This window comes from Lonchura striata, chromosome 1 (genome assembly GCF_050655825.1).
Source record: "Lonchura striata isolate lonStrDom1 chromosome 1, ASM5065582v1, whole genome shotgun sequence".
NCBI classification, from domain to species: domain Eukaryota; kingdom Metazoa; phylum Chordata; class Aves; order Passeriformes; family Estrildidae; genus Lonchura; species Lonchura striata.
The window spans coordinates 45,860,449-45,885,113 of NC_140703.1; the positions used below are offsets into that span (position 1 = coordinate 45,860,449).

The window sequence follows — 24,665 nt, forward strand, 5'->3', positions numbered from 1 at the left end:
GTCCCCCTGCACTCAGCACTGCTGAGGCCACACCTCCAACCCTGGGCTCAGTTCTGGGCCCCTCACTGCAAGAAAGACATTGAGGGGCTGGAGCGTGTCCAGAGAGGGGCAGCGGGGCTGGGGAAGGGGCTGGAGCACAAGGGCTGTGAGGAGCAGCTGAGGGAGCTGGGGGGGTCAGCCTGGAGAACAGGAGGCTCGGGGGGACCTCACTGCTCTCTGCAGCTGCCCGAAAGGAGGATGTGGCCAGGTGGGGTCGGCCTCTTCTCCCAGGTAACAAGTGACAGAACAACAGGATGTAGTCTTAAGCTGCAGGAGGTTCAGGTTGGACATTAGGAGGCAGTTCTTAATGGAAAGAGTGATTAGACCTTGGAATAGACTGCCCAGGGAGGTGGTAGAGTCACCATCCCTGGAGATGTTTAGGAAAAGACTGGTCGTGGCACTTAATGCCACGGCCTATTTGACGTGGTGGTGCTAGGTCAAATGTTGGATTCATGATCTCCAAAGGTCTTTCCCAACCTGACTAGCTCTCTGATTCTTTGGCAGCAGCCAATTCTATGGGCCAAGATTTCCCAATGACCCGGCCAGGACTCTCCTGCGGCACACAGCCGTGTCCTGGGGAGAGGGACATCTATGCTGGATGGATCCACGGCAGTCTGTGTGGCAAGGGGAAGGAGGAGAGCGGCCCCCTACAACCACCTTCCATGGACACACACTTACTGTCACTGTGCCACCCCCTGTTCCTGCTCACTCCATGCTTCCTGACTCCACTTGCCAGCAGGTCCTCCCTGTGCCACATTTTCTCCAAGTAGTGCCAGGTCTTTACCAACCTGCTCTCCATCCAGAGTCTCCCTCTGAGTCCTCACAAGTGCAATGCTTTAGCCCTATGTGCAGTGGGACATCATCCTTCAGCCCCAAACCTGCATTCATTTATCCATTGAAGCCTCCCCCAGCACAGGGGATCCAAAACCAGATGGGGGAAGCCACATCCACATGGCAAGTTAAAGACAGCTTCCACCAGGCCAGGATGGCTTAAAGACAGCATCATGGCTTCTCCCAGGCTCAGGCGCTCACCAGAAGAGACCATCCCCTGGACAAGCCACCATCACAACCAGCACTGATCATGTTACCTTTGGCACAATGCAGCACTCAAGACAGAGGAAGATAAAACCATGCCAGTCCAGACAAGGCCATGGGAAGACCGAGCCCATGGTTGTATGTAAATATTCTGCACCGCTCTTGGCCTGGCCAGCAACCACCCTAAGGCTGTGGAATGAACCCACGCTAGTGAGAGGCCTGCCTCACTGAAAGGAAGCATCTTAACACCTCTCTGATTCCCTGTGGAGAAAATGGTCCCTTAAATCAAAGATACAGTGTGTAAGCCTTTGTTTCATTTTTCTTCACAGGCTAACCAAGCTGCATACTATGCTCCTAGACATAACTTTTCTCCCTTATTTATCCAAAATGCTGGAATTTGAGATTGCCTACCTTTTGTTTACCTGACAAATATTCTACTTCTCACTGCATCTTATTACCTGAAGCCTAACTCTTTTTTTGTCTCTCTCTGTTTACTTTTCCTCCCTCAGCCTCCTGTGAATATGTAATCTTTCTCAGCATCAATGATGTGTGGGATTCCCAGGCAGGTGTTATGTAAGGTATGACTGATGAGTCTGTAAACCTGTAGATTGAAGCCAGCTCCTCAAGCTTTTCCCAGATGCCCACTCTGGAGGAATCTACCTATGGCTGTGCTTACCCAGAAGAAAACAATAAAAAATCCAACCAACCAAGAAACAACAACAAAAAATTCATTTCTCTTTCCTTTGGAATGTATACCATGCCGTGTGCCAAGGACACAGTTGTTCCATGTACAGAAGGTACAAGTGCACTAAGCATGTGAAGCTGACAGGGCATATCCACCAGCCTGTAATATTTGGAAGGTAGGAATTACTTGGTTAGAAGTGGTGGTTCCACTTCTTTTCCTCCACCACAGTCACCTTCTGTCCTTGACCCACACAGTGGATAGCAAAGTGTTGTGATAGCACAGCTATTCTGCCTAAGTTTTCTTATAATTAAAGTACTGCCTACCCAGTAGGCAGCAAATATATGAATACTCTTGTACAGCATAGAGCTTTTTAACCTTTGTGAACACTAAGCCTTAGCATCACCTGCTCTTCTTGGTAGCCAGAATGAATGGAGAAAGAACCAGGCTGCATCAACAGCTGCTGTCTCTATTAAACGATTCTCTGAGGCTCTCAGCCCTGGAAACCACCCAACCCTGAAAGCTGCTGAAAGGATGATGCTAATGATACCAGTTTATAATTCATTACCAATTTGTTCTGACAAGTGGAAAATACCTGCCCAAAGGTTGTTTCTCTTAAGTGTTCACATTCTAGGTTCTGTGCACTCTCCATTCTATATGCATGTCTATGTGCATTCTCTGGGAGATAACAAACTGACTGTGAAGTTCTTTTTTTTTTTTTTTAGTATCTCTGTATGATTAGCAGTGGTCAAGAATTTTTCATGCGTATTGCAATAGCATTTCCTCTGATAATGCATCAATATTTTTCTTCTATAAACAACATTCTTACATAGGAAATTTCCACCATTTAAAAGGAAAACAGTTAAAGGCTGGTTAGGGGTTTAATACAAGCATATTTCAAACCAGAACTGTTATGCCCTTCATGATTTAAGGCCAGAAGCACTGTTCATTCTCCTCTGCTGCTAGATGGGTACAGGCTCCTCCTACAGATACCACTTATTGACAAGTAAAAATACATCTCCATTAACAACATTATCACTGACTAACCCACAAAAGAGTTCACCGAAGTGGGGATTCAAATAAATTCACCTTCAATATAGATATTAATAAAATCTCTGACTTAAAGTGTGTTAGTAGAAAACTCACTCTTTCTTTTCAAAAATCCCTTTTGTATAATTTTAATATTTTGGTTTATATGTCAGCAAATATTCTAGTTTGATATTAAATCTTAATAGTTTTCTTAAGAAAAAATAAGGTTTTTATCAGAAAATCTTGGCTCTGCTCTATTTTTTTAATTCATAAAGAGGAAAGATGTTTTCTAAAGCAGAATATCATGCTCCCATTTAGTCATAGGTGAAAAGTAAAATCCTACTGACTTTTCTCAGGAACAAATTACACTATTTGCTATGCTGTTAGCTATTTTATCTTGGCCACATTCCCAGGGAAAATCAAGGTGTTTGTCAGTCCCTGGGAATCAACTTCATAGGATAACAAGTAAACACTTCTATTTCCTTCAACAAACAAGAGGTTACTGGTCCGTAGGTGGAAAGATAATCTTACTCCTTTTTATAGCAAACCATGCTGTAGCCTAATGTGATCACACTGGATTTCCATTAATTTCAAACCCAATTAAAAGGGAATCTCAAGAAGATAGGATTTTCTGTATCAAATCTCTTGGTATAAGAAACTGCAGTTTAAGAATCATGACAAATAGGATATATTTCAGGATAGCATTTTGTTACAGAAATAAGAAGAAACCTCTTTAGCACTAAATCTAGCTCAAAATCACCCATGACTACTCCTGTAGAGAAGTACTGTAATAAAGGATGAGACACAAGATAAATTGTTTTAGGATAGCATTAATGTAATAATTCAGCACTTGGACAAATATGTGTTGACCTAAATTCAAAATGTGCAACTGCTGCTGCTTGAGATAATAAAAGTCTCCATTACAAACCTTTGCAATGCCAAGAGTTTATATTTTTCAGGATGAAGGCAAGGCTGGCTCTGTGCTGCATGTCATTTTTATTCTGTGTTTGTGCTGTTCAATGTTAGATTTACTATTTCTTTCTGAAAAAGAAAAACAGTCAGAAAAAAAACAACTTTTAGAAGTTTGTTAGCAATTGCATAAGACTGAAAGAGTCATGAGAAGACTGGGTCCTCTTAAAAGCAGTGGGATATTAAAATGCTAATGATGAAAATGCTTGTATTCTAAAGGGACTTAAAATGTCAAGTAGTATCAATATGCTTTCTGGTTTCTAAGCTTTAGCCTACATTCTGTTAATATCTCCAAACTTTTTCAAGCTTTTCTTCCACAAATGTAAGATTTTATAGTACTTTTCTTCCCCTTTCCTTTAATAAAAAAAGCTGCACTTTTCCTAAAATTTCAATACTCAGTGTATTGTAACTTCAGGAAATACACTAAATAGCACAAATCTCACAGTAAAACTGTAATATTTGGCAACACTGCATTTCTGGCACAGATACATGATTATTGTCAGGTTCACTTTCACTGTTACCTGTTGTGATCCTCTTGTGGAGCAAGCTTCTTTAGCATGATGACACAGCTTTTTCTGAGCAGTGTGATTCCAGTTCTCTACTGGGACAGCTACAGAACTTGTCATCTACAGAACCAAACCAGTCAGTGAATGTTTAGGATTGGACAGGGGTTAGCTAAACTGAAGACTTCTGCTATGCCATGAGATTGCACTAATGAAGTTCAAGGCTGTTTATTAAATGCAGGGAGGAACAGCTTTAGCTTCTGTTCTCAGACACACTGCAAAAGAATGCCTACACTGCTGGGTGACCATTAATATTGCACTTGAACTGGGAGCACAATCTGTAAGCCTCGACAAACAGAAAATCTTTGATCCTTTTCTGGTGAGTCTTCAGAAAATTCCTGTGAACTTTCAGGCATAAGACAGAAATTACTGTAATTATGATGTGCCTGCTGCAAGTCTGAAGATACTTCATTATATGTACTGCCAGTGCAAAGAATCAGCTCTTGAGAGGTTCCTGCAACATGTGGACATACATGTAAAAAAATAGATAATTTCTTGATTTCATTAAGAAAGACCCCAAGAAATGTAAATTCCCTAAACATAACTACTGGAAAGCATAATATCCATGAATTTAATTCAGAAATTCCCGGGGAAGCTCCTGCCAGCTTTTTCTGCTCAAATAAAACTTCTCAGTGAATGGTCCTCAGACTTCAAAGTCCCACATGCACCAGTACTCAGCAAACCATACATTGCATGAAATTGTTTTGTCCTCAGTTTTTACTTCCTTTTGGCATAAACAGTCTTGGTGACTTAGGGCTTTAAATCCTTCCAATGCCATGCAAGCTTTAAAGAAAAGATGATAATTCTCAGCTGAATAGGATTGTTGCTTTCACTGCTGCTGTGACTCTTTCTCCGCAGTTCAGGCAAAGTTTAGGTGAGATTATTTACCAGTTTAGTACACTTTCTGGGGTGTCATAAAAGTAAGATGGAATACTGAAAGAACCATACAAAATATTGATTTCCCTCTAAATCACTCAACCCATCAACACATGGTGTAGTTTAGCTTTGAAAGCAATGTTGTTAGAAATGAGTCTCACAAAATATTTGTTTTCTCTGACATGCATACTAAAAATTGTCATCCCTTCAAAGTCTGCATGTACTTTGCATTCTCTTCTGGCTCTTTATGCCTGTTTTACATTAAACAAATAGGAAATATAATTTTTAAAAAATGCTATTTGAACTATATAACTATACTCTTCTGGCCATACAGTCAAAATCTTACAGTAACCTGGGAAAACTCAGTTCTGTCACAAATAATTAGGATTTGTTAGGCATTTGGGAAGCAATGCGACCTTGCACAGGGATCCTCCCTGATAGCTATACTAGGCAGGCAGTCTGCTGTCCTGCATATCCTTGGAAAACATAGTTTCTCACAGTTATAACTTCAGGGCATAAATGTATCACAAGGACAATCATGGAGTATCAGGCTCTGACTCTTGTCTACTTGAGCAATCAATACAATTTTAAGGTTGTAGTGCTGGCAGTTTGGACACTATCTGTGAAGTTAATTTTTAAAGACATAGTGCTGTTTACATAAGAGAACTAAATGTTACATTTCCATCGTGAGATCCTTGGTGCCCCCACTGACTGGAGAGAATATTGCAATGTATTCCTTGGACTGGGACTCCATTCTTCCATCTCCTTTCAGTCATCATGTCAGGAGAACTCATTAGCTGTTGCTCATGCAACAAGTTTACTTTCTTTATAAGAACAGCTGTTCAACCATAAGTTAAAATTTTCTAATGGTCACCCCATTTGCTGCTCTTGTAATCTAGTTTTCATTACTTCTTTGGATCTATGTGCACACTTGACATATCAGGGAAACAGGAATTGTAAGCTTTTAAGCTGAATAGGCAAAAGAAGAAAAAAGAAAGAAGATGCATCCAAATTTTGTGATTTTTCTTTTACAAACACCACTTGTCTGTGAGTCAGTTTGCTGATCTGTATGACATTTACTTAAATATTTACCCATATCACCAGGGGTTGTGAATCCTCATGAATCATTGTTGGTGAAAAACTTCATAATCTTTGCATGAAGTGTAGCACATGTATTCAGAGTATGCATCTAATTAATGGCAGAAGATTAATGAAAAGAAGAGATTTTTTTAAATCATTTTTTTCCTTGTTCAAAATTTAGTTAAAATTTTTCTTTTATAAATGCAAATCTTTTTCACACAGACATAATATGGTTGGTACACATCTTGGTGATGATTAGAACACAGTTGCAGCATATTCGAGTTTGTTCAATTTTATTAAGAGAAAAAAGTAGGTATTGCTAGTCTATAGTATTTGAAACTCATGTCTACACCACTTTATTTTATTCTTTCTATGCAGAAATATCCACCAGAATTATTTAAATTAAAGTATTATACCATTAAATGCTCTTAATTTATATGTAGACAAAGTATTTTCTGGCAAAATTCTTTGCTTCAATAAATGGATGAATTAAATGGGCATACTGGCTGCTTCCCTTAGCTGTCGTCTCTCTAAAGGCTCTATGAGTAAGCCTGACACACTTCATATCTCACATTACCATCATCTACAGGCTTCTGTTAGTGTCTCCCATCTTAAATTTTATGGCATCTTCAGTCAAAGAGATACAAGTGCAGTGAAGTGTGGGACTGGAAATGAACAAAACAACTGGGAGATTGGCTTAAAAATTATCCTGAAGCTTGTGTGCACACAGCCCTAGTTGCTATAATATCGGGGCGTGAGAGCCATATAATTCACTTCCAAAGGACTATCTATATTTGATGCTTGTCCTAAGCCAAACACAAACAATTACCAGCTGACAAGAATCCTCTCAAAAAGGGCAAGTGAGGAAATTTAAGAACAGCCTGAGAAGCTTGTCATTTATGGAGAGTAGCCTATCTCATGCTGATTGAGAACTAGAGGGATTGATAACCTGAACTACAGATTTTGGAAAGTGAGGTAAGAAAATTCCTTATGTAAATAGGGAAGGTTTTCCTATTCCTTCCTTGTCCTTTCTTCCTACAACTCTAAAGATTTTTCCAGCAGTACTAGGATTGTTAGGTAAAATACCTTCTTTCTTGTTGATTGTAAGTCAAAGAATACAAGTGTAGCTAAAGTATTTCTGCTAGCTCTGTATTGTCACAAATGAAAAATGCTACTTGTTAAAAGGAAAAAATAATACCTAAATCCATAAACTAAAATATAACTTCTTATGAAACATTTATTAATGCTTGGGTGGCACATTGTCTGAGAAGAGTGCTGGGTGATGCTAGGTAGGTTCTTCACAAGGACACAGCACATGTCCTTGTTATCAATTTTGTCTTTATCAGTAATTTCTGTTACAGCAAGAGCGTCTAAAATAATAAGGAGCTTGAGCTTTTTATTTTTCACTAATATCTGAGCAAGGTATGTTGCTATCTGGTTTTTCTGCTGCTTCTGTCACCTTCTTTCCAATGCTAAATTAATCATGCAGATGACCTTGCTGTTTTATTAAGCACAGCAGGCTGTATGAGCTATTGCTGGAAAAGCGTGACATTGCTCAACTAGTGGGGTCCTACATCTATTTTTTTCTAATATGATTTCACTGCCACTTCTAAGTACAGGCTATATTTCTGCTGTCATGCACAGTTTCTTTCATTTGCCATCAATTAGAAATAATTATGCTGTTAAAAGGAAAGCACATCATAACTGCTTATAAACAGAAGAATTTTTTATAATATGCTGGTTTGCCTCAACTTTCCATGAAACAACAATTCTGAAAACAGGAGTCATAGTAACCTGAGTAGCTTCCATACCAACATATTGAGTGAATTGGTACATCTAACTGAAATTTGACAACAAGGGTCTCAAAAAAAAAATCCAGGCAAGTCTGAAATGGTGCTGCATGACTACAGTACAGATATGTACCACTGCGTAATTCCAGAGCATGGGCAGAAGGCCATCTGGAAACTCCAAACATGTTGGTCTGATCCCCTAAATTTGCCACAACAGTAAGGGAACAAGGCAATAAGGCTTTCTAGCTCACATTTTGAATTCCTTAATATTTGTGAACAAGACCGTGCCATCTGGGGAAGGCTACTTCTGTAGCAAGGATCTGGCTTTTCATGCTTACAATTCATCTTTCATAATACGAATGAATTGTCTTAAAAATCTCTGTTTCTAGATTTATTTTGGGAAGCATAACCAATCTCTGCTCCTGAAGCCCCTGAAAACTCCCCCAATTTAGAGTTTATTCTGTTCAGATATCTACAGACCTGCAGTGGCTCTGCTGGCCTAGTGCAAAAGAAGTTTCTGACAGACACAGGGTCTAAGAGCAAGGATCTAATATGTTGGAGGTGGACATCATTGCAATACTAGTAACTAGAAACACTGCCCAGGAGAAAGAACTACTTTTCTAGTTCATTGATGCATGGAATTAAGCTTGAAAGATTACTTCAACGTGCAAAGCATGATGCAAGTAAGAGATGAGGTGGTAAAGCTGTAGTCTGATACCGACCCTTGAGTTGTTCCATTGAGCATCAGACCTCATTTGCTGATGGACCACACCGCTGATCTGGAGGCTGCTGGGACCTCCTCCCTCCCTGCCACTTGATCAGCTCTGCAGAACACAGCACCTGCCAGCCAGGTGCACCAGGCATGCTGGTGACAGGTGGAAGATGGACTGCATAGCTGTAGCTAGGAGGAGAATTAAATATCAGTCTGCTTTGCCTTAGGACATGAACAGTGTTTCCTAGTTGTTAAATGTTAAACACAACAGCCCGAGTGTTTTCACTGTACTTCTTAAATGTGACAGTTGATTATGGGATCAAAATGACTGAAAAGGGAGATTCAGAGGAAATTAAACCATGTCCCTGAAACAGGCATGCTGAAAGCTATTTTCAAATTAGGCATAGAGAAAAATAGGTTAATTAGCATTTTCAAAGGACTTCTGAAACATGAGACTGTTGTCTAAAATTGGGATGCCAGTGTGGCCTGACAGTCTGCTTACAGCTTCAAAGGAACATCTGGACAGATGCATGCAGCAATAAGGGTAAATGAAACATAGACTACTTGCCTACTGGCAGTAGATACTGAACTGGGCAACTTTAAATTATTCTGAGGATGCTGCAGACAACAGTTGTAATTCTCCTAGAGGGGAGCGCCATATAAATAGTATGACATGCCTATGATCCCAATTAGCTGACTTGAAACTTTGAAGATCAAAAGCCTTCTGGATATACTGCTGGGGGAGAAAGGACACTGCTTGACAGGTCGGTGGGAAGGATATGGAGGAAGGATACTGCCTTGCTGAGTACTACCCCAGCTGGCCGGGACCTTAACACCTTGGAGTTGTTCCCCGCCTTCCCGTGGGACCTTAACCGCACCACTGTGGCTGGACTCCGTGAGCGCAGACAGGTATCGCCTTTCCTTGGCAAGCGCGGGGAGAAAGAGGTGGGAGGCAGGTCTCGAGGTCCCGGGATGAGAGGGGCATCCTGCGCTGGGGCCGGGCCGGGCGGCGCGCAGGGAGCGCCCACGCGCGCGTTGGCTCCCGCGGCTCCCCGGCCCCTTTCCCTCCCCGCGGGGCGGGCTCGGGCCCCGCCGCAGCCTCCCCCCGCGCTCGCCGGTAGGCGGCACCGCCGCCCGCCTTCCTCCGCCGCCTCCTCCTCACCTTCGCCAGGCGCCGCGCCGGGTGACCCAGATCGCGTCGGCGGCGGCAGCTCCGCGTCCCTCCCGGCGAGGAAGGACGGCTCGGGACGGCGGCTGCGCTGCGCCGCGGGCATGGAGCGGCGCGGAGCGGTGAGTGCGCGGCGGCGGCGGGCCCCGGCGGCGGCCCCGCGGGTCGCTTAGCGACGGGAGGCGGCTCCGGGCATCGCACCGCAGCTCCCTGCACCGCTTCTCTCCCCCGTTCACCGCCCGGCGGTGGGAGAGAAGTTTTGCCCCTCTGAATGCGGGACGCTTTGCGGAAAGACCTTGCGGTGTAAGGAAATTTGCAGGCGCTGAGTGGTTTGCGCATTTGGGGTATTTGTAGTTGATTTTTTAAAATTTTTGATTTAATTTTTTTTTTTTTCTAATGGCCCCATCCTTTATAACTGTACGGGAGGAGGCTGGCACTGGGCGGCCGCCAGGCGCGCGGCTCTGCGGCTCCGCAGTGGCTGCGCGCCCTGCCCTGCCCCGCAGCCCGCCCTGCGCGGGGCCGCTGGCTTGGCTTGCCCCTCTGCACCTGCCCTGGGCTCTGTGCACCGCACTCACAACAACGTGTGCACATGATAATGACGACTTCTATTTCCCATGGCACTCTCTTCTTCCCCGTCTCCCCTTCATCCCCCCACATGGTCATTGTGTATTGAAGTTCACTTGCTCCGAGTTTATTCCAGGATTTATGTCTTTGATGTTCCCCTTTGTCCTCACCGTTTCTGCTTTTCTTACAATTTCCTTTAAAATAGCTAAAAGAGGATAGCGAAAGTGTTTGTCAGAATGGGGGCGGTGGGGGAGAGGGAAGAACAACACCTTTGTCCCAATTCAGTCAACTCAACAGTAAGATAAGCTGAATTTTTTTATTTTTTTTTTGTGACAAAGGCATTTGAAACAAAGAAGCCATTTTAGAAACTGACAGAAATTTATTTTGTAGCTTGCATGTTTAGCATGTTAGTCAATCCAGGTTTTCATTCCTTTTTCTTCTGTTCCCCCCGCCCCCCTCCTGCACTCCCCATTATTCTAATTTATCCTAAAATGAAATAGAATAGAAAAAATAGCATCTCTAAAATCCTGCATCATCCTTGTGCTCTTCAATAAGCTTACTGATTGCCTTCTGTTCCAAACGTTTCATTGCACATTTTTAAAGAATGTTATTTTGTACTCTTAGATCAATGAATAGTTGAATCAGTTGAGTGTGATAAGAACATCTCATCTCCTCAGGAACAGAACAGCAAATGCCTCATTATGTGTAGTAATTTGGTAGGTGTTACATACTTATATCTATTTAGCAAAATGCAGGTTCAGATGAGACTTACTGATTCTTAGAAGAACCTGCTTTTCTCTGACTGTCTTTAAAAATGTGGGCCACTGTGTTGCCAAGCTGAACAGGTGGAGTTGCATCTAGAAATATCCTTTGACTTGTTCAGTTCTCATAATCTGCATACCATTTTAAGCACTATTTCAACTGAAACTAATGCAAAACTACATTGCTGTAGCAAATGACTTATCATCAAGGCTAATAGGAGCTTGGAGACAGGAAGCCTATGATTTTTAAGGATGAAATCATGTGACAACATCAGATGCTGTATGTATCACTCTAAACAGAAAATGGGCAGAAGATGGTTCCAGGAAAGCAGCAAACAATGGGAAAATCAGCAATGGAATGCATTTATTAACTTTCCTACTGGTTCACTGATACACATGTTCTGCTAGTGTAAAAACCTGCTATGGCTGAGCACATAAGCACAGTGTCTATGAATCCTTAGCCTGCTCAGGCCTTTATTAACCATGGGAGAGCATCATGTTAGCTTCACTGGCATGTGTGAACCCAAGAATTTCCTGTGATCAAACATCTTCCTGTTGCTCTTGACAGGGAATTGCAGGCCCCTGAACTAAGCTATACTTCTGTGGTAAACTTTTGGGCTATGTTGCATTAAGTGATTATTTGGTTATCTATTACCTTCCCTGCACAAACAGACTTGCTGGTGGCTGCAGGGAAAATGCTGTTGCACAAATGCTGGCATATGTAGGGCTCCAGACTGCTCCTAGTATTTAAACAATCTTGTCTTTTAAAGTTAAGCTGTGATCAGCTATAAACCAATTTAAACAAAAATTATGTTCAGCTGTACATTCAGGACATTATAACTATACAGAGCCAAGCAAGCTTTATTTTTCCCAAGGGGTCACTTGAAGTGTTAGCAGAAAATTGCAAGAAGAACAAGCTTGAGTTGCCTGGAGATCAAATCTTGTTGGATTTAATGCTCTCCAGCTCATAAGACTACATTTTAATTTTTTTTATTAACATCTGCTCAGCTTTCTTGATTGGAAATCTTCTTTCATTTGACATTCCTTTTAAATCCTTTGCTTGGTAATGCAGGCCAAAGGACTGCATGAAATACATTACTCTTTGAATACAAGCTTTGGGAAAGAGGACTGAAAAGTAAGCTCTAGAGGAGAGCTTACTGGAATACTGAGAAGGAAACCAGGTGGTGAGATTCCAAACACACAAGAAAGATAAAGTATGGAAAAAGAAAATGAAAGATGAGACTGATGTAAAGAGATGTGAAGAATGTTTGTGGTCATGCAGGACTGTGGCTATGGTTCAGGCTTAGTATCTTCAGCAACCATCTAACACGATACAGGCTCAGCCACCTAACTGAGCTCGAGTGCTGAGCTGTGCTGTACCATAAGATTTGCCAAGCCTGAGCTGGAGGTGGAAATTTTGCTTTTTCCTGCCAGGCAGTGGAAAAGGAAGTATGACAGCAGAAGCTGTGGGAGCAGCTGCCCGAGTCACTACTTAGTGGTACGTGGGACTGCATGAGCACTCCTTTTCAAGGCAAAGCAGGCATTTTGGTAACAAACTGACCTGTCTGACTTGCCTTGAGATACATTATGGGTATGTTTACACTAGTGATTTGGCTTGCATCCGGCTTAAGTCTCTGACACATCCTCCAAAGACCTTCTCCGGTTGCCTTGCAGTGGTTCAGGTCTCAAGGCAGTCTGGCTGCAAGAGACCTGAACTCTCCCATTGAAACTACACCAGGACTTCTGCTTTGGGAACATTCCCATTTAGTTACTGAGCCTTTCATGAAAGATACTGGTTTCTTGAAAGTACCTCCTAGCTGCAGTCTAGTGATCAATTCTCATCCACTTTAGCATTAAACCAATGAAGACCCTCACACCAACTTCATCAGCCTCAAGTGTTTCTGGCAGTTTGTTCTGGAGTGTAGTATCCTGCTCCTCTGCAAAATGAGAGCAAACACTTCTCAGCTTTCCGTTACAGCTGAGAGGCCCTTCAAGAAGATAGTTTCTAGTTCTCCCAGTAGTTAAAGTACCTGAGTGAAATAGAGAAATTTGGCAGTGTTTTTACCTCGTCTTAATCTGTCTACAGATCTGCAGGCTGAGCACTCCATTCTAGTTCAGACAGATACAGCCACAGACGTCAAAAGGAGCCTGGGGAACAGGAGAAATATAGGAGCTACAAAGACTGGATTTGAAAACAATTGACAATATGAGCAGGTGAAATTGCAACTTGTTAGAGCAAAGTTAGGAGGTTCAGTTGTGGTCCTCAGGACTATGTCTATAGGAAACTGTGTACCTGTGAGTTCTTCCCTCTCTGTTGGGAAATTACTTCACAGGCAGTTTTAGTCTAAATACAGATTTCTACACTAAGGTTTTTCAAGCAAGTCTCCTAGCTTTTGTTCTTCACCTTTCTTTGTGGACTACTCTTGGGGCACCTGAGAATAAATAGGTGAAAATGTTTTTGGAGCACTCCAACTGCAAGCTGATATTCAGTCCCAGGGACCCGGTTGGAGCTACTCCAGCATCTGTATAGGGTGTTTTGTTTAAAAACAAACGGCCTTCCCCCATCCTGTGCAGTTTCAATTTCAAGTGCTTGGCAGCAGCATTTCTGTTGGTCTGTGCTCTGCACTGATGTAGCTGTAGCTTCTGTAGTAGCTATGTATTTTGCTTTTCCAGAGAAGGATTCTCTGGTAAATTAAGGGACAAGACCAAACCCAAAATAATTAGTTATACAAAGTCCTGTCTCCACATCTCTCTGTATCATCCTTGTAGCTTGGCCATGGTTAACCAATGTTTCTGATGGTGCATAAGAAGGAAAGGCAGTTTCTGCAAAGAAGGTTTGTTTAGGGCTGTGTACAGCTGGCTATCAATTTCACAGACATAGGAGTTATTCCTTAATATATATATACCATCTGCCATTTAAGCTCCTATTGTATGCCTGTGCCTGTGCCTGTGTCTGCCAAAAGTGAATCAGTAAGTTTCCTAGGACCCCAGAACTGATACTATTATACTTGCTCAACTGAGCAAGGGCTCCTGTGGCTAGTTACACATTGCACTAATGATGAAAAGAAGTTTTCTAATTATGTTTATTTTTTTTTATTTTTTAGTAGTCCTATTCATTAATTTGAAAAATAGAATTAAATCTGTACCTTCCATTATCTTCCAGAATGACTTAGATGTTGAGATTTGTCCATGGCATAGCAACTATTTGTTACTACACTGATAATACTTGCACAGTCATGTGGGTGTGTAGGTGATAAAAATTGGGCCCCTTAGTATAAAGCTGTCCTGTGGTCATGGAAACTACAGTCCTCTTCTGGTAGGCAGTTATAAGAGCAAGTCTCTTACTCCTTCTCCCACTCTGCTCTCACAAAGCCATATCCATATCAACATTGGCTTGGATGTGTGCCATCAAGCAGGTTGTTCCTCTGAAACATTAAAATCAATGTGGGGTTTGTTAATTTTGGGCTTGCAAGGCCCTCACGCTGTCAGTGTTAAAGCAGCCTGAGGAGAACAGATGGGTTGAAGGAGGAAAAAGGAGTTCTTGCTGAACTGAGTGAGGAAGGGAAAGAAATGGTGGTGCTCCCAGAAGATGACATGGAAAACAGAACATACCATAAGCACAGATTAGGAAAAGGCCACACAACCTACTCCCCAGGTTTTCAAGTAGGACTTACAGCAATATCTCCAATGGTCTGAGATAGTCATGTTCTTCTTTGAACCTTGTTTGTCCTGACCAACATGTGCTATGTTGTAGAGGGTAAGATAAGTTCATGCTCCTGAACTATTATGGGTGTATCTGCTGCAAGGGTTCTGGAAACTTGTTTAATGTATTTCTTCTATCACTTTACACTTAGTAGGTTGAGAGTAAGGCTATAAGAAATAAAAGTATACCCACTTTTCTAAGAAAAAAGAGACACTGAAGGAAGATTTTCAGTGTTGTGTGTTTCAGTGTTAAGTTAAATTTTCAGTGTATTAAGAATAAATGCTTTATGACAATACTGTCAATCATCCTGTCCTAGTCTGTTGGCTCCACTTTGTTCCTCTTCCCCCTCAGTAATGTTGCAGGAACAGTATTCAATGATCTTCAGGCTTTTTTCTTCTCTTTTCTTCCCCACGTGGTCTTCTCCTCTCTTTCCATTTTTCTCCTAACAAATCTTTGCCAGCATTCTTTTCTGTCAGAGAGTGGGCACCCAAAGAAAGTAAAAGTCTGGTTGAACTAAGCAGGAAGCAGCAGACAGAAGTAGAGCACCACAGTACCTTGCACTTCCCTTGTCACTCACTATTTTCCTTCTTGGTTGAGAAAATACATTTTGTGCAATTACCACATAAGAATGATTCCTATGCCATGCTTGAAAGTCTTGCTTAACAGCTGGTGTAAATTCATTGACCTTCAAACCATTCTTTCCATCTTCACCTTTTGCAGATCTTTAATGCCTTTTCCGCTTACTGTGTCATGTCAGTGTGGTGTTTGTGTTGATTTATCCCTCTTTTTTATGAATGTCTCTGTCTCCAAACTCCATTATAACTTTCTTTCTTCACTGCTTACAGTGTTTGATTTTTATGCTACTTGGAGGTACCTTAAGCTACAGAAAGGTGAAGGAAGGGAGTCTTAGTGTGGTCATTTTTACAGTTGTTTACAGCTCTTGTTAATAGAAATAAAAATTTGGTAAGACACTTGTGACTCTTCCAAGTAGAGCTGATAGGCTGGTACATAGGCCTGTTTGGACAACAGATTGGATAGATTCCCTGGAGTGATATATAGATATAGATAGATAGATAGATAGATAGATAGGTAGATAGATAGATAGATAGATAGATAGATAGATAGATATTTTTGTGCCTGTGAGTGTTTCCATTCAAAAATTTTCCCTAAGTAAGGGCTTAAACATGGTTCAACCAAAGCATAAAGTTTGCAATACATATTAGAGAAACTTTAGAAAATAGTTTCTAGTTTCTGTTATAAAAGAGATGATTTCTTCCACTTCTCCTCACTTCAGATATTGGTAAAACCAGAGCAATCTAACCTGTACTTGTCCTTCTGGGCAGCAAATGCATAACCAGAGCTTCCTACAAGGTCATGTACTTGGAGTTGTCCTGATTTCCTACCTCCTGGGATGCAGAACATCTCACTGAGCAGCAATCAGGAGAATAAATTGTAGGCCATAAGTTTGCAAAATAACTGCAGTGGGATTTTAGATCCTCCTGTCTGGTGAATAATTTTTTTTTCCTCTTTTACTGTGGTCCCCCTGCAGGATTGCAGGCAGCAAACAGCTGGTGCATAACACTTATTATAGGATGCTTATGGTTTCACAAGTGTGGTGCTTCATGACATCATCTAACTGGCTGACTGCAAGGGACATCATCATTCTTGAATCCTGTTGTAGTGAAATTGCAGAAGGAAATGCAGAAACTCTCATGGATCCTACTTGCTCTACTCTTGCATGTCTGTCAGAGCTCTGTGGAAAAGTTGCCACTTCCATACCAAAGTAATCTGGTGAAATAATAGGAAAATGGCATCACATGGAACAATTTTCTGCTAGATCAGTATGAATTGTGTCTGATCTTCACCAGATTCTTGGATAAATAAATTAATTTCTGCTCCTCTAGCTCAAAAGCTGATTTTGGCTTTTGTCCTGACACCTCTGGTGTCCTTGTCTTAATGTTTTTTGGGGGGAATGGTCATTTAACAAACTAAATCTCAGTTCTTAGTTTTACATGCTTTCAGGCCAATAGTTGGGGTAAGGTTGTATTAATCTGATGACTGAGTTAACTCTGCTTGATCCAAGAAAATATAACAGATGTTAGAAAAGTGGGAGCATGGATAGAATAAGAATTTCTGGTATAAATCTATTCACATTGCAGGTCTGTATATAGCCTGTTGATAGGATGATGTTTCTTCCCCACAAACTACTGTTTGCTAGGAACTAATAAGGCTCTAAAGAAAATCTAGACTTCTGTTAATTTTGGTGGCAAGGGAATACTTCATCTTTGCATTTTAACTTGTACTCTCCACTCATCTCTGAGCAATGGAGTGGAAACCAGGAAAGGAGGGAGAGCAAAAGCACATCAGTCATTCACATTTAGAAATAGTAATTTTGGGTTTTTTTCCCTGAAACGTCTGCAGTAATTAGTCTGGGAGGTAGCCAGGCAGCTTCTTTGGATTTTATGTATCTAGCCTTGTAGGAATTATTCTAAACTTGAAGGATTTTTGCTACTAAGTGTGATGTTTTATTTAGAACACACTTCCTTGCAATATAAGCTGTCATACAGTGTGTCTGGCAACAGAGCAAGTTGGCCAGAAACATTCCACTGCAAACCATGTGAATACATGTGAGCCACCCAGATGAAGCTGCTGTTCTCCTGGGTGAACTCCTCAGTGGTCAAGTGAAAGTTCATGAGAAGTGACTAAAAATTACTCCTTATTATAATGAATGAAGGAGGCGGGGTGGAAGAAGTTGCTATGCATTGAAGACTGTTTTCAAGCATGAAAACTCCATTTTAAGCTGATATGTCATTTACTCGTGCCCTTCTGGATAAAATTCCGTTTCCTCCATATGTAAAGTGAGCTTGTTAAGGATGGACACACTGTAGACAGAGACAAGACAAGACAATACTTTAATTCCTGTTGAATTTAGGCATCTGATTATATTTCTAGAAGTTTATGGTATTCTGGGTTGTGGAGAGCTTCCTCTATTTTTACCTTTGTATTTATTATTAGAAATAGACTTATTAGAAATAGAATTATTAGTATCCAGCAAAATCTTCACAAGTGACATGAAGTGGTTTCATATAGTTTTGTCTTTCCATCTTTCAACATTGTAGTAGAGCAGAGCTAATAGAAATTGGAAAAAGTAGATTATTGTCACAGTTCTGCATGCATAATGCATCTGTATGCATGAACATTTCCTTTGTTGGATTTCTGGGATTTAGTTTGCGTTGAACAGTCAGGTAGAGAACCCCAACCTTTTTCTTTTAAAGGGCAGAGATCTACAATGAAAGGTGGAGATGCTTCTATAGTGTTGAGTTCTGCTTTGATGTTACCTTCATCAAAATGTGGGTTGTCACTGAGCCAAAATCTGCAGAGGAATTACAGCAGGTAGGCTGAATTGAGTGGTGTTAGAGGTAACTTGCCATGTGAGATGTGACAAGCAAGTTCTCTTGAATCCAAACACAATCCTACATGACTGTTTCTTACAAGAACTTTAAGACCCTCTTGATCCTTCCTTATATTTGTAATGCTTTGAAGAGGCAGTAATGGACTGAAATGCTAAGTTAGAACTACAGAATTAGAGGTTTTCAAAGCACTCTTCTGTAGCTTGAGAGAAGCTGAGGGTTTTGTGCCCTCTGATTCCCCAATTCTGTTGTGATTTTAACCTTTTATACAGGCCTCTTTTTCTTTTTATTGCTTAATTGTGTGGTTTGTGCTTATGCTCACAGGACTAAAATTCAGTTAAATTTTACTTCATATCTAGCTTTGCCCTCACTCTCCTAGTGAAATACATAAATGTAAAATGTCAATGTGTGATGGAGATTAGAAGTGAAAAAAATTTTATTACCTGTGACAGTGTGACTGAAGTCAAGTCTTGCTTATTAGGGTCATCAGTCAAGTGTGACATTTTGTTTCAAGATTTTCCTCTAAAGAATGCTTGACATTGAATACAGCCTGATCTTGGGCACATGACAACGAAAATACCCTTCTGTACTGAGATGGGGAACTAAGCTCACACAAAACAGGCATCCACTTCTGATCTCTAAGGTGAGTCCTGCCAGTGGCAGAATCCATTGGAGGCAGTCAAGGCCATTTCTGAGCCAATATAAAACTTTTGAACTGCATGGAACAGGTGACCTGTTCTTGAGAGCTTTTCTAGCTATGGAGCCATTTCCCAGGATGTCCTCTGAGTTGGAGAGGTCTGAGCAGCGTTGTTGCTATAACATTCAAAGACCTATGAATGATTATACTGTAATTGAGATGAAGATCCTCTGGTTTTACTAGTTTGTTTAATATACTTGAAGTGATTTTTATGCCACCTTTGGGCATGAATGCAAGATAAAAGATGCAAGTAGGTATGTGTCTATTCCATGGGATAACTGGATAAACAATGCTTGCTTAGAATTAGAATGGCTTTCCAAACTGGGGTCCTAGAGTTGTTGGGGTTTTATTTGTATTTGGGTTTTTTGAATGTTGTGTGTTTGTCGTTGGCATGACGCTTGTAGACTCTCATTCTTGAATTGTAGGACCATAATATGACTTGTTTATGGTCAAATTTCATGGTGGAGGCTTTTGGTGGTAGTGGTGGGGAGAGATGAGAGAGGGAATGATTTTGTTTCATCCTAAAGGTAAGCTTGTTTCTTGGGAAACATTGCAAATTATATTGAGAAGTGGGTAGGTTTTAAACTGATAAAATAGCAGGCACTTGGGCATCCTATCAGTTGTATCTCTATAGCACTGTAGTATTAAGAGTATTTGGGTATAACACAGGATATTTGAGATCACCCTGTGAGAGTGACTGTGGGGGGAGCAGAGAATCAAAGGCTGGAAGAGACCTCAGACCATCTCCAGCCCGACCTCTTGCCCATAGCAGGGTCAGCTTTGAGGTCAGGCTTCTAAGGGCTTATTTGGTTGGGGCTTGAAACCTCAAACTGTCTCTGAGCAACCTGTGCCACTGCCTGACTGTCCTCTTGGGAAAAAAATGTTGCCTTGTATCCAGGCTGAACTTCTCTTGTTTAAGTTTTTGCCTGTTGTTTTTCCCCTTCCTGTCCTGCACTGCTGTAAAGGCTTCATGTCTTGACTTTTCAATGACATCTCCGCAGGCACTGGAGGTGCTGTTATGTCCGTCCAAAGCTGTATTGCCTGGAGCAGCTCTGCCTGGAGCTGAACAAGCTCGTCTGCCACAGCCTCACCCTCATCATGCCAGTGGTCTCTGCTTAACTCTCTTAAATTTGTTGGTGTCTTTTGTGTACTGCTGGGGCCCCAAACTAGGCACTGTCTAAATATGGCCCAGAGTGCCAAGTAGAGGAAGATAATCTCTTCCCTCAATCTACTTACTGGCTCTGCTTGTGTTCATGCAGCCCAGAGTGCTGTTATCTGTCCTTGCATCCTGCTGGCCTCCAGCCAGCTTGCTATCCTCCAGGACCTCAAGGGGCATTTCATAATGTGTATCCACTATTCTTCCCCTTTCCAATTCTAGTTATCTTACATTGGCATTTGAGATACAGAAGCACTAACATTCCCATCAGCAAAAGAAAAAGGAATATACAGTAGCAAAGCACTTTTTGTGACATAAGGCTCAAGCCTAGTGTCCCTCAGAAATAAATAAATGTAGGCTTTCAAGGTGAATGAGGAGTAGATGCCAACCCAGGGTACCACTGGAATGAAAAGTGGCAACCTGAAATCAACATTATGGTGGTGACATGCAGAAGAACATACTTTAACATGTACTTTAAACTGCTACAACTAAAAATAAATTACTTGGTTTGGGTTTGGGGTTTTTTTTGCAATCTAATGATCCACATAAACAAAGTATTATATCCAGCCTGCTCACATTAACATTTCTGCTTTTTTTTTTTTAGCACACCTTTCTTTATAATTGGATATACATTTAAAAGTGTATGCAATATACCAATATACTAGCTTCCAAAACAAAGATTATGAAAGGAACTACCTTGAGTTTATATTTTACTCTGAAAGTACAATGATTTATATTAAATAGTGCAACTTTTCCTGGCAGCTGTATCTACAGCTTTATTGAAAACAAACAAAGCAAACCCTCAGCTTTAGATAAAGAGGTGACGTTTAAGGCTTACTCTTGATTTCTTTAAGCCTCCAGCAACTGTTAACCTTTCAGATTGATGCATGTTTTGCTGTAAGACTAAAAAGATCACAGAGTCACAAGAAATTCACATAGTTGATGTTTACTTAAGAAAAGCTTCATTTTTCTTTTGAGGCAGATCTTGCAATAGTTTTGCTGTTGTATGTGATTATAGTAGTACTGCTTCTCTCCCAAGAAAAGCTGTGGTTCATTTTAGGAGGGGAAGCTGCTGTCTAGTTTAAAATAAATTGGATGAAACAATTGGCAAAACGTGGGTGTGTTGCTGGAGGGAGTAGGAAGCTGCTTTGTGGAAGTGATGTGGTATGGGATAAAATCCTGCAAGCTGAAAACATGAGTGTGTGGGAAACCAAACTTCATCCTCACCCCATCATTCTCAATATAAAGCCTTAGAACATGAATGAGTCCCTTCAAGTCAAAGAGCAAACTTCAAACATTGAGTCTAGAGGCTTTCTGTAGTTGTAGGTTCAAGCTACTTCTAGGGAGTTAATGGAAGATTGCTAACTAAGTCAAATCTATTTAGATTTATATCAGCTGCATGACTTAAAATCAGGAAAAGCTGAAAAAATATCTACAGAAGAAAAGTATCTTGAGGATTCCTTAGTGAGAAAATGTTCATATAGCAGGAAGCTGGAACATTTTCTTAAGCCATAAAAAAGCCCACAGCTACAGGTTGACATGAGTGAAACCATGTAAGAGCACAAACTCAGTCTCTCAGCAGTGGGTGGATGCTGTGGCCAACTGGCTGCTCCCCAGCACCTGCTGGCTCTGGATGTCCTGCTGTCAAGTCTTCAGAATTTTGTATTTCAGTCTATCCAATCCATAACTGCTGTCAGCTTCTCAACTGACTGTATAATTGTTGCACTCTTTCTTTCAACAAACTCATAAACATTTATTAACAAGATTATCACTTGTAGATGAGAATCTTTATCTCATGTCTTTCTTTCCTACAAGTGGACCTTGAAAGCCTTCCTGATCTGCAGACATACAACTTGGTGAGGAAGGTCTTTCCTGAAGAAAACAGAAGACTGGAAGTCAAGTCCTTCTCCCTAAATAAAAATAAGTATGTGACTTTTTTGTTTGGGTTGGATGTTTTTTCTAAGCACACCTAATTGCATATGAGTATTTTTGTAAATTCTGAATTGCTGATAGAACATATCTAAGCTAGGACTGTTCTTCTTGTTCACTGAGATGTTATAACAACCTCACTGGAAGTAAAGTTTTACTTATGAGAAATCTATTACATTTTGAGATAAAAAGAGATTGGCAAAAATTAGGTCTTCTGGCTCTACAGGTTTATGAATAGTTGAACTTAACTGTAAATTGTGGTAATAATCTTTTTTGAGAGTTTACGTACTGTTTTCTTCACAGAAAACCTTTACTGAACTCCTCTAGAGTTTCACTTATGGAGATATATGGAAACAGAAAATGCAGCCCTCCAGTCCTACTTGTTTAAAGATGACTGTAAATCTCATCTGATTCAGCTTCTCAGTTTATCCTGGATGTAAATAGCCTAAAGCCATCTGTATATGTGTGTTCACAGAAGTGAATTGTTGCAAGAACCACAAAGCATAGTGTTGATTTCTTAGAAGATGACAGCATTTAGAAAGGTTGTCTGCCATACACAAAAAATAAACCTTTTACTTATAAACCAAGACAGCAGCATAGATTACCTGTACTTTTGTTTGAGCTGGAAGTCTTGCCTCTAGATATTAAAGCCCTCTTGTTAATAGAGCCAGGTGGGATTTGATTGCTTTGTGCTCCTGTGGAGGAAACTGCTTTTGAGGCCATGGTTTCCCTATGGACGCAGTTATTAGCTGGACCTTTAATGTAGGGAACTGAATGCTGAACTTGCAGGGTGAACTCTTTCTCTCCATGCTGAAGGTCTTCAGTATTGACTTCTATGTCATCAGGCCTTCAGCTGTAAAGTTTCTTTCTGTAGACTTCCCTACATGCATTTTAATAAAAAAGGAAAGAGCAAAGAAAATTTTTTCTTGTAATTTCAACTGTGGGCTTTTGAAGACATCCAAAATAGGCACTTTTAACCACTTGTCATGCTTATTGTGTCATTTAGTTTTTCCTTTTTTTTTATTTCAATCAAGTACCTTTCTTTCAGTTTAGCTTTCTGTGTAGAAGACAGCAGTCTCTGAACAGCTATAATGATGCTTTAATTTTTAATGAACATTGAAAACAGAATTGTAATTTATTAGTAATTATAATTGTAATTAGTAATTGTATTGTAATTGTAGTTACCAGATTGAATCTGGTAACTATTCTTGAAGATAGTATCTTGAAGCTCCTATCATGCCATGCTTCTATGAGCTATTTCTGGAGTTGGGACAAGTGGAATTTCTCTTCATTTTAAAGCAGTAATAACAAAGTAGAATAATTTTCATCTAAGACCTTAGTCAGAATCAAGAAGGAGCTGACCTCAGAGGCTGAGACTAACACGCACTTTTAGAGGAGGTTGATTTGACAGCTTCTGGCACTTCTGGTGTGTTCCTTACACTGATGCCCTTATGGGTCAAATTTTGTGGTGAAGCTTCCTTAGATCAAGTTGATGTTAAAATGCTGAGACTCAGCTGTGAGAATCTTTCACAAATGATATCTTTTAAACAGCAAATTGTTAGACTGGAGAAGGGGAGCAGGTTACATCCCCTCCAGTTTTTGCCTATCTCCTGTGCTCATTGCCATAGAAGACCTATCAAAATCTGTAGCAGGGAGTGTTTGGAGCCTGCCTCTTGTGTTCATTAATGAACCAGAGTTAGCATCTCTCTGCCCTTGCAAGCAGGTGTCACTGCAGCCAGCACCAATTACAGCTGTATTCAGGGGACAGCAACATGATTCAGCCAGTCAAAAACAATATAAATGAAAGAAGCTTTCACAGTTCAGGGATTATATATTTTTAGCAAGCCGTATGTGATATAATCCAACAAGATAGCTGTATTTTTCTGAACTTAAATACTTATTCTGTTTCTGTGAGCAGGCAATAGCACAATATAAAACTTGCAAGTTACACAGAGGAAAAAATATGAGAACATGGTAGGGCAAGAAGATTTTTATCCCATCATTGTTGATAGATCTTGCAAAAGAAAATAGGTTTGAGGTTCTCTAGATTTCTAAATTTGTGACAAAAGAGGTCAGATTTCTTAAGGCCTTCAGTACTTTTCAGCATGAAGTGCTAAGTAAAAATGGGCTCTTAAATTATTTTTAACAACAGAGCTTTCATTCAGGTCTTTGTTTGTGGTTTGTAGTAGTACAGAGCTTGAAACCATGGTCTTGTTCCATCTAAGTGTTGGATTAAGTTGTCCCAATAGCATTTGTCCCTGTCTAACAGTGTCTCATTTACTGGCAGCAAGTAAAAATGCTTTACTGCCTTTTACAGGACATGAAGTACAGTAATTTCAGGAGTCTGCATCTTTTAGTCAAGTATCACTTGTATATGAATGCTTAATTTTAGAAACTTAAATTAAAGAGGTGGTGACTGGGGAGAGTCTGCAGTACACAGGCAGGGTTATATTGATGAAGTTTCTTCATTAATTGTTCCTAATCTCCTCTGCTGGAACTATG

At 40.7% G+C, this 24,665-nt stretch overlaps 3 protein-coding genes across 9 annotated transcripts in view; 1 reads left to right on the plus strand and 2 right to left on the minus strand.

Annotated features, from left to right (window-relative positions):
• Positions 1-3,828, minus strand: part of ALKBH8 (alkB homolog 8, tRNA methyltransferase) — a 48,815-nt gene extending 44,987 nt beyond the window's left edge. Inside the window, exon 1 of the mRNA XM_085575876.1 lies at positions 3,714-3,828. The gene's annotated coding sequence lies outside the window, so the exon portion shown is untranslated. The remainder of the gene's footprint in view (positions 1-3,713) is intronic.
• On the minus strand, positions 3,715-15,841 carry LOC146768651 (uncharacterized). 3 transcript variants are annotated; one of them, XR_014954004.1, is made up of 4 exons: positions 9,938-15,841; positions 8,786-8,964; positions 4,276-4,380; positions 3,715-3,826 (listed from the first exon to the last, which is right to left on the minus strand). XR_014954004.1 is itself a non-coding variant. In XM_085575963.1 (3 exons), the coding sequence occupies exons 1-3, from the start codon at positions 10,280-10,282 to the stop codon at positions 3,782-3,784; spliced, it is 495 nt and encodes a 164-aa protein (XP_085432089.1). In that variant the 5' UTR covers positions 10,283-15,841; the 3' UTR covers positions 3,715-3,781. The 3 variants fall into 3 exon arrangements, 2 of the variants coding, with proteins under 2 accessions (XP_085432089.1, XP_085432096.1); XM_085575963.1 differs by lacking the exon at positions 8,786-8,964; XM_085575970.1 differs by lacking the exon at positions 4,276-4,380.
• The window catches only part of ELMOD1 (ELMO domain containing 1), a 45,929-nt gene continuing 30,928 nt past the window's right edge, over positions 9,665-24,665 (plus strand). For 2 of the 5 annotated variants that reach the window (XM_085575928.1, XM_021529368.4), the window contains exons 1-2: positions 9,925-10,065; positions 22,050-22,158. The gene's annotated coding sequence lies outside the window, so the exon portion shown is untranslated. Of the gene's footprint in view, positions 9,685-9,924; positions 10,066-22,049; positions 22,159-24,665 lie in introns of those variants that run through there. The other 3 variants (XM_085575936.1, XM_021529367.4, XM_085575937.1) reach the window with 2 other exon arrangements.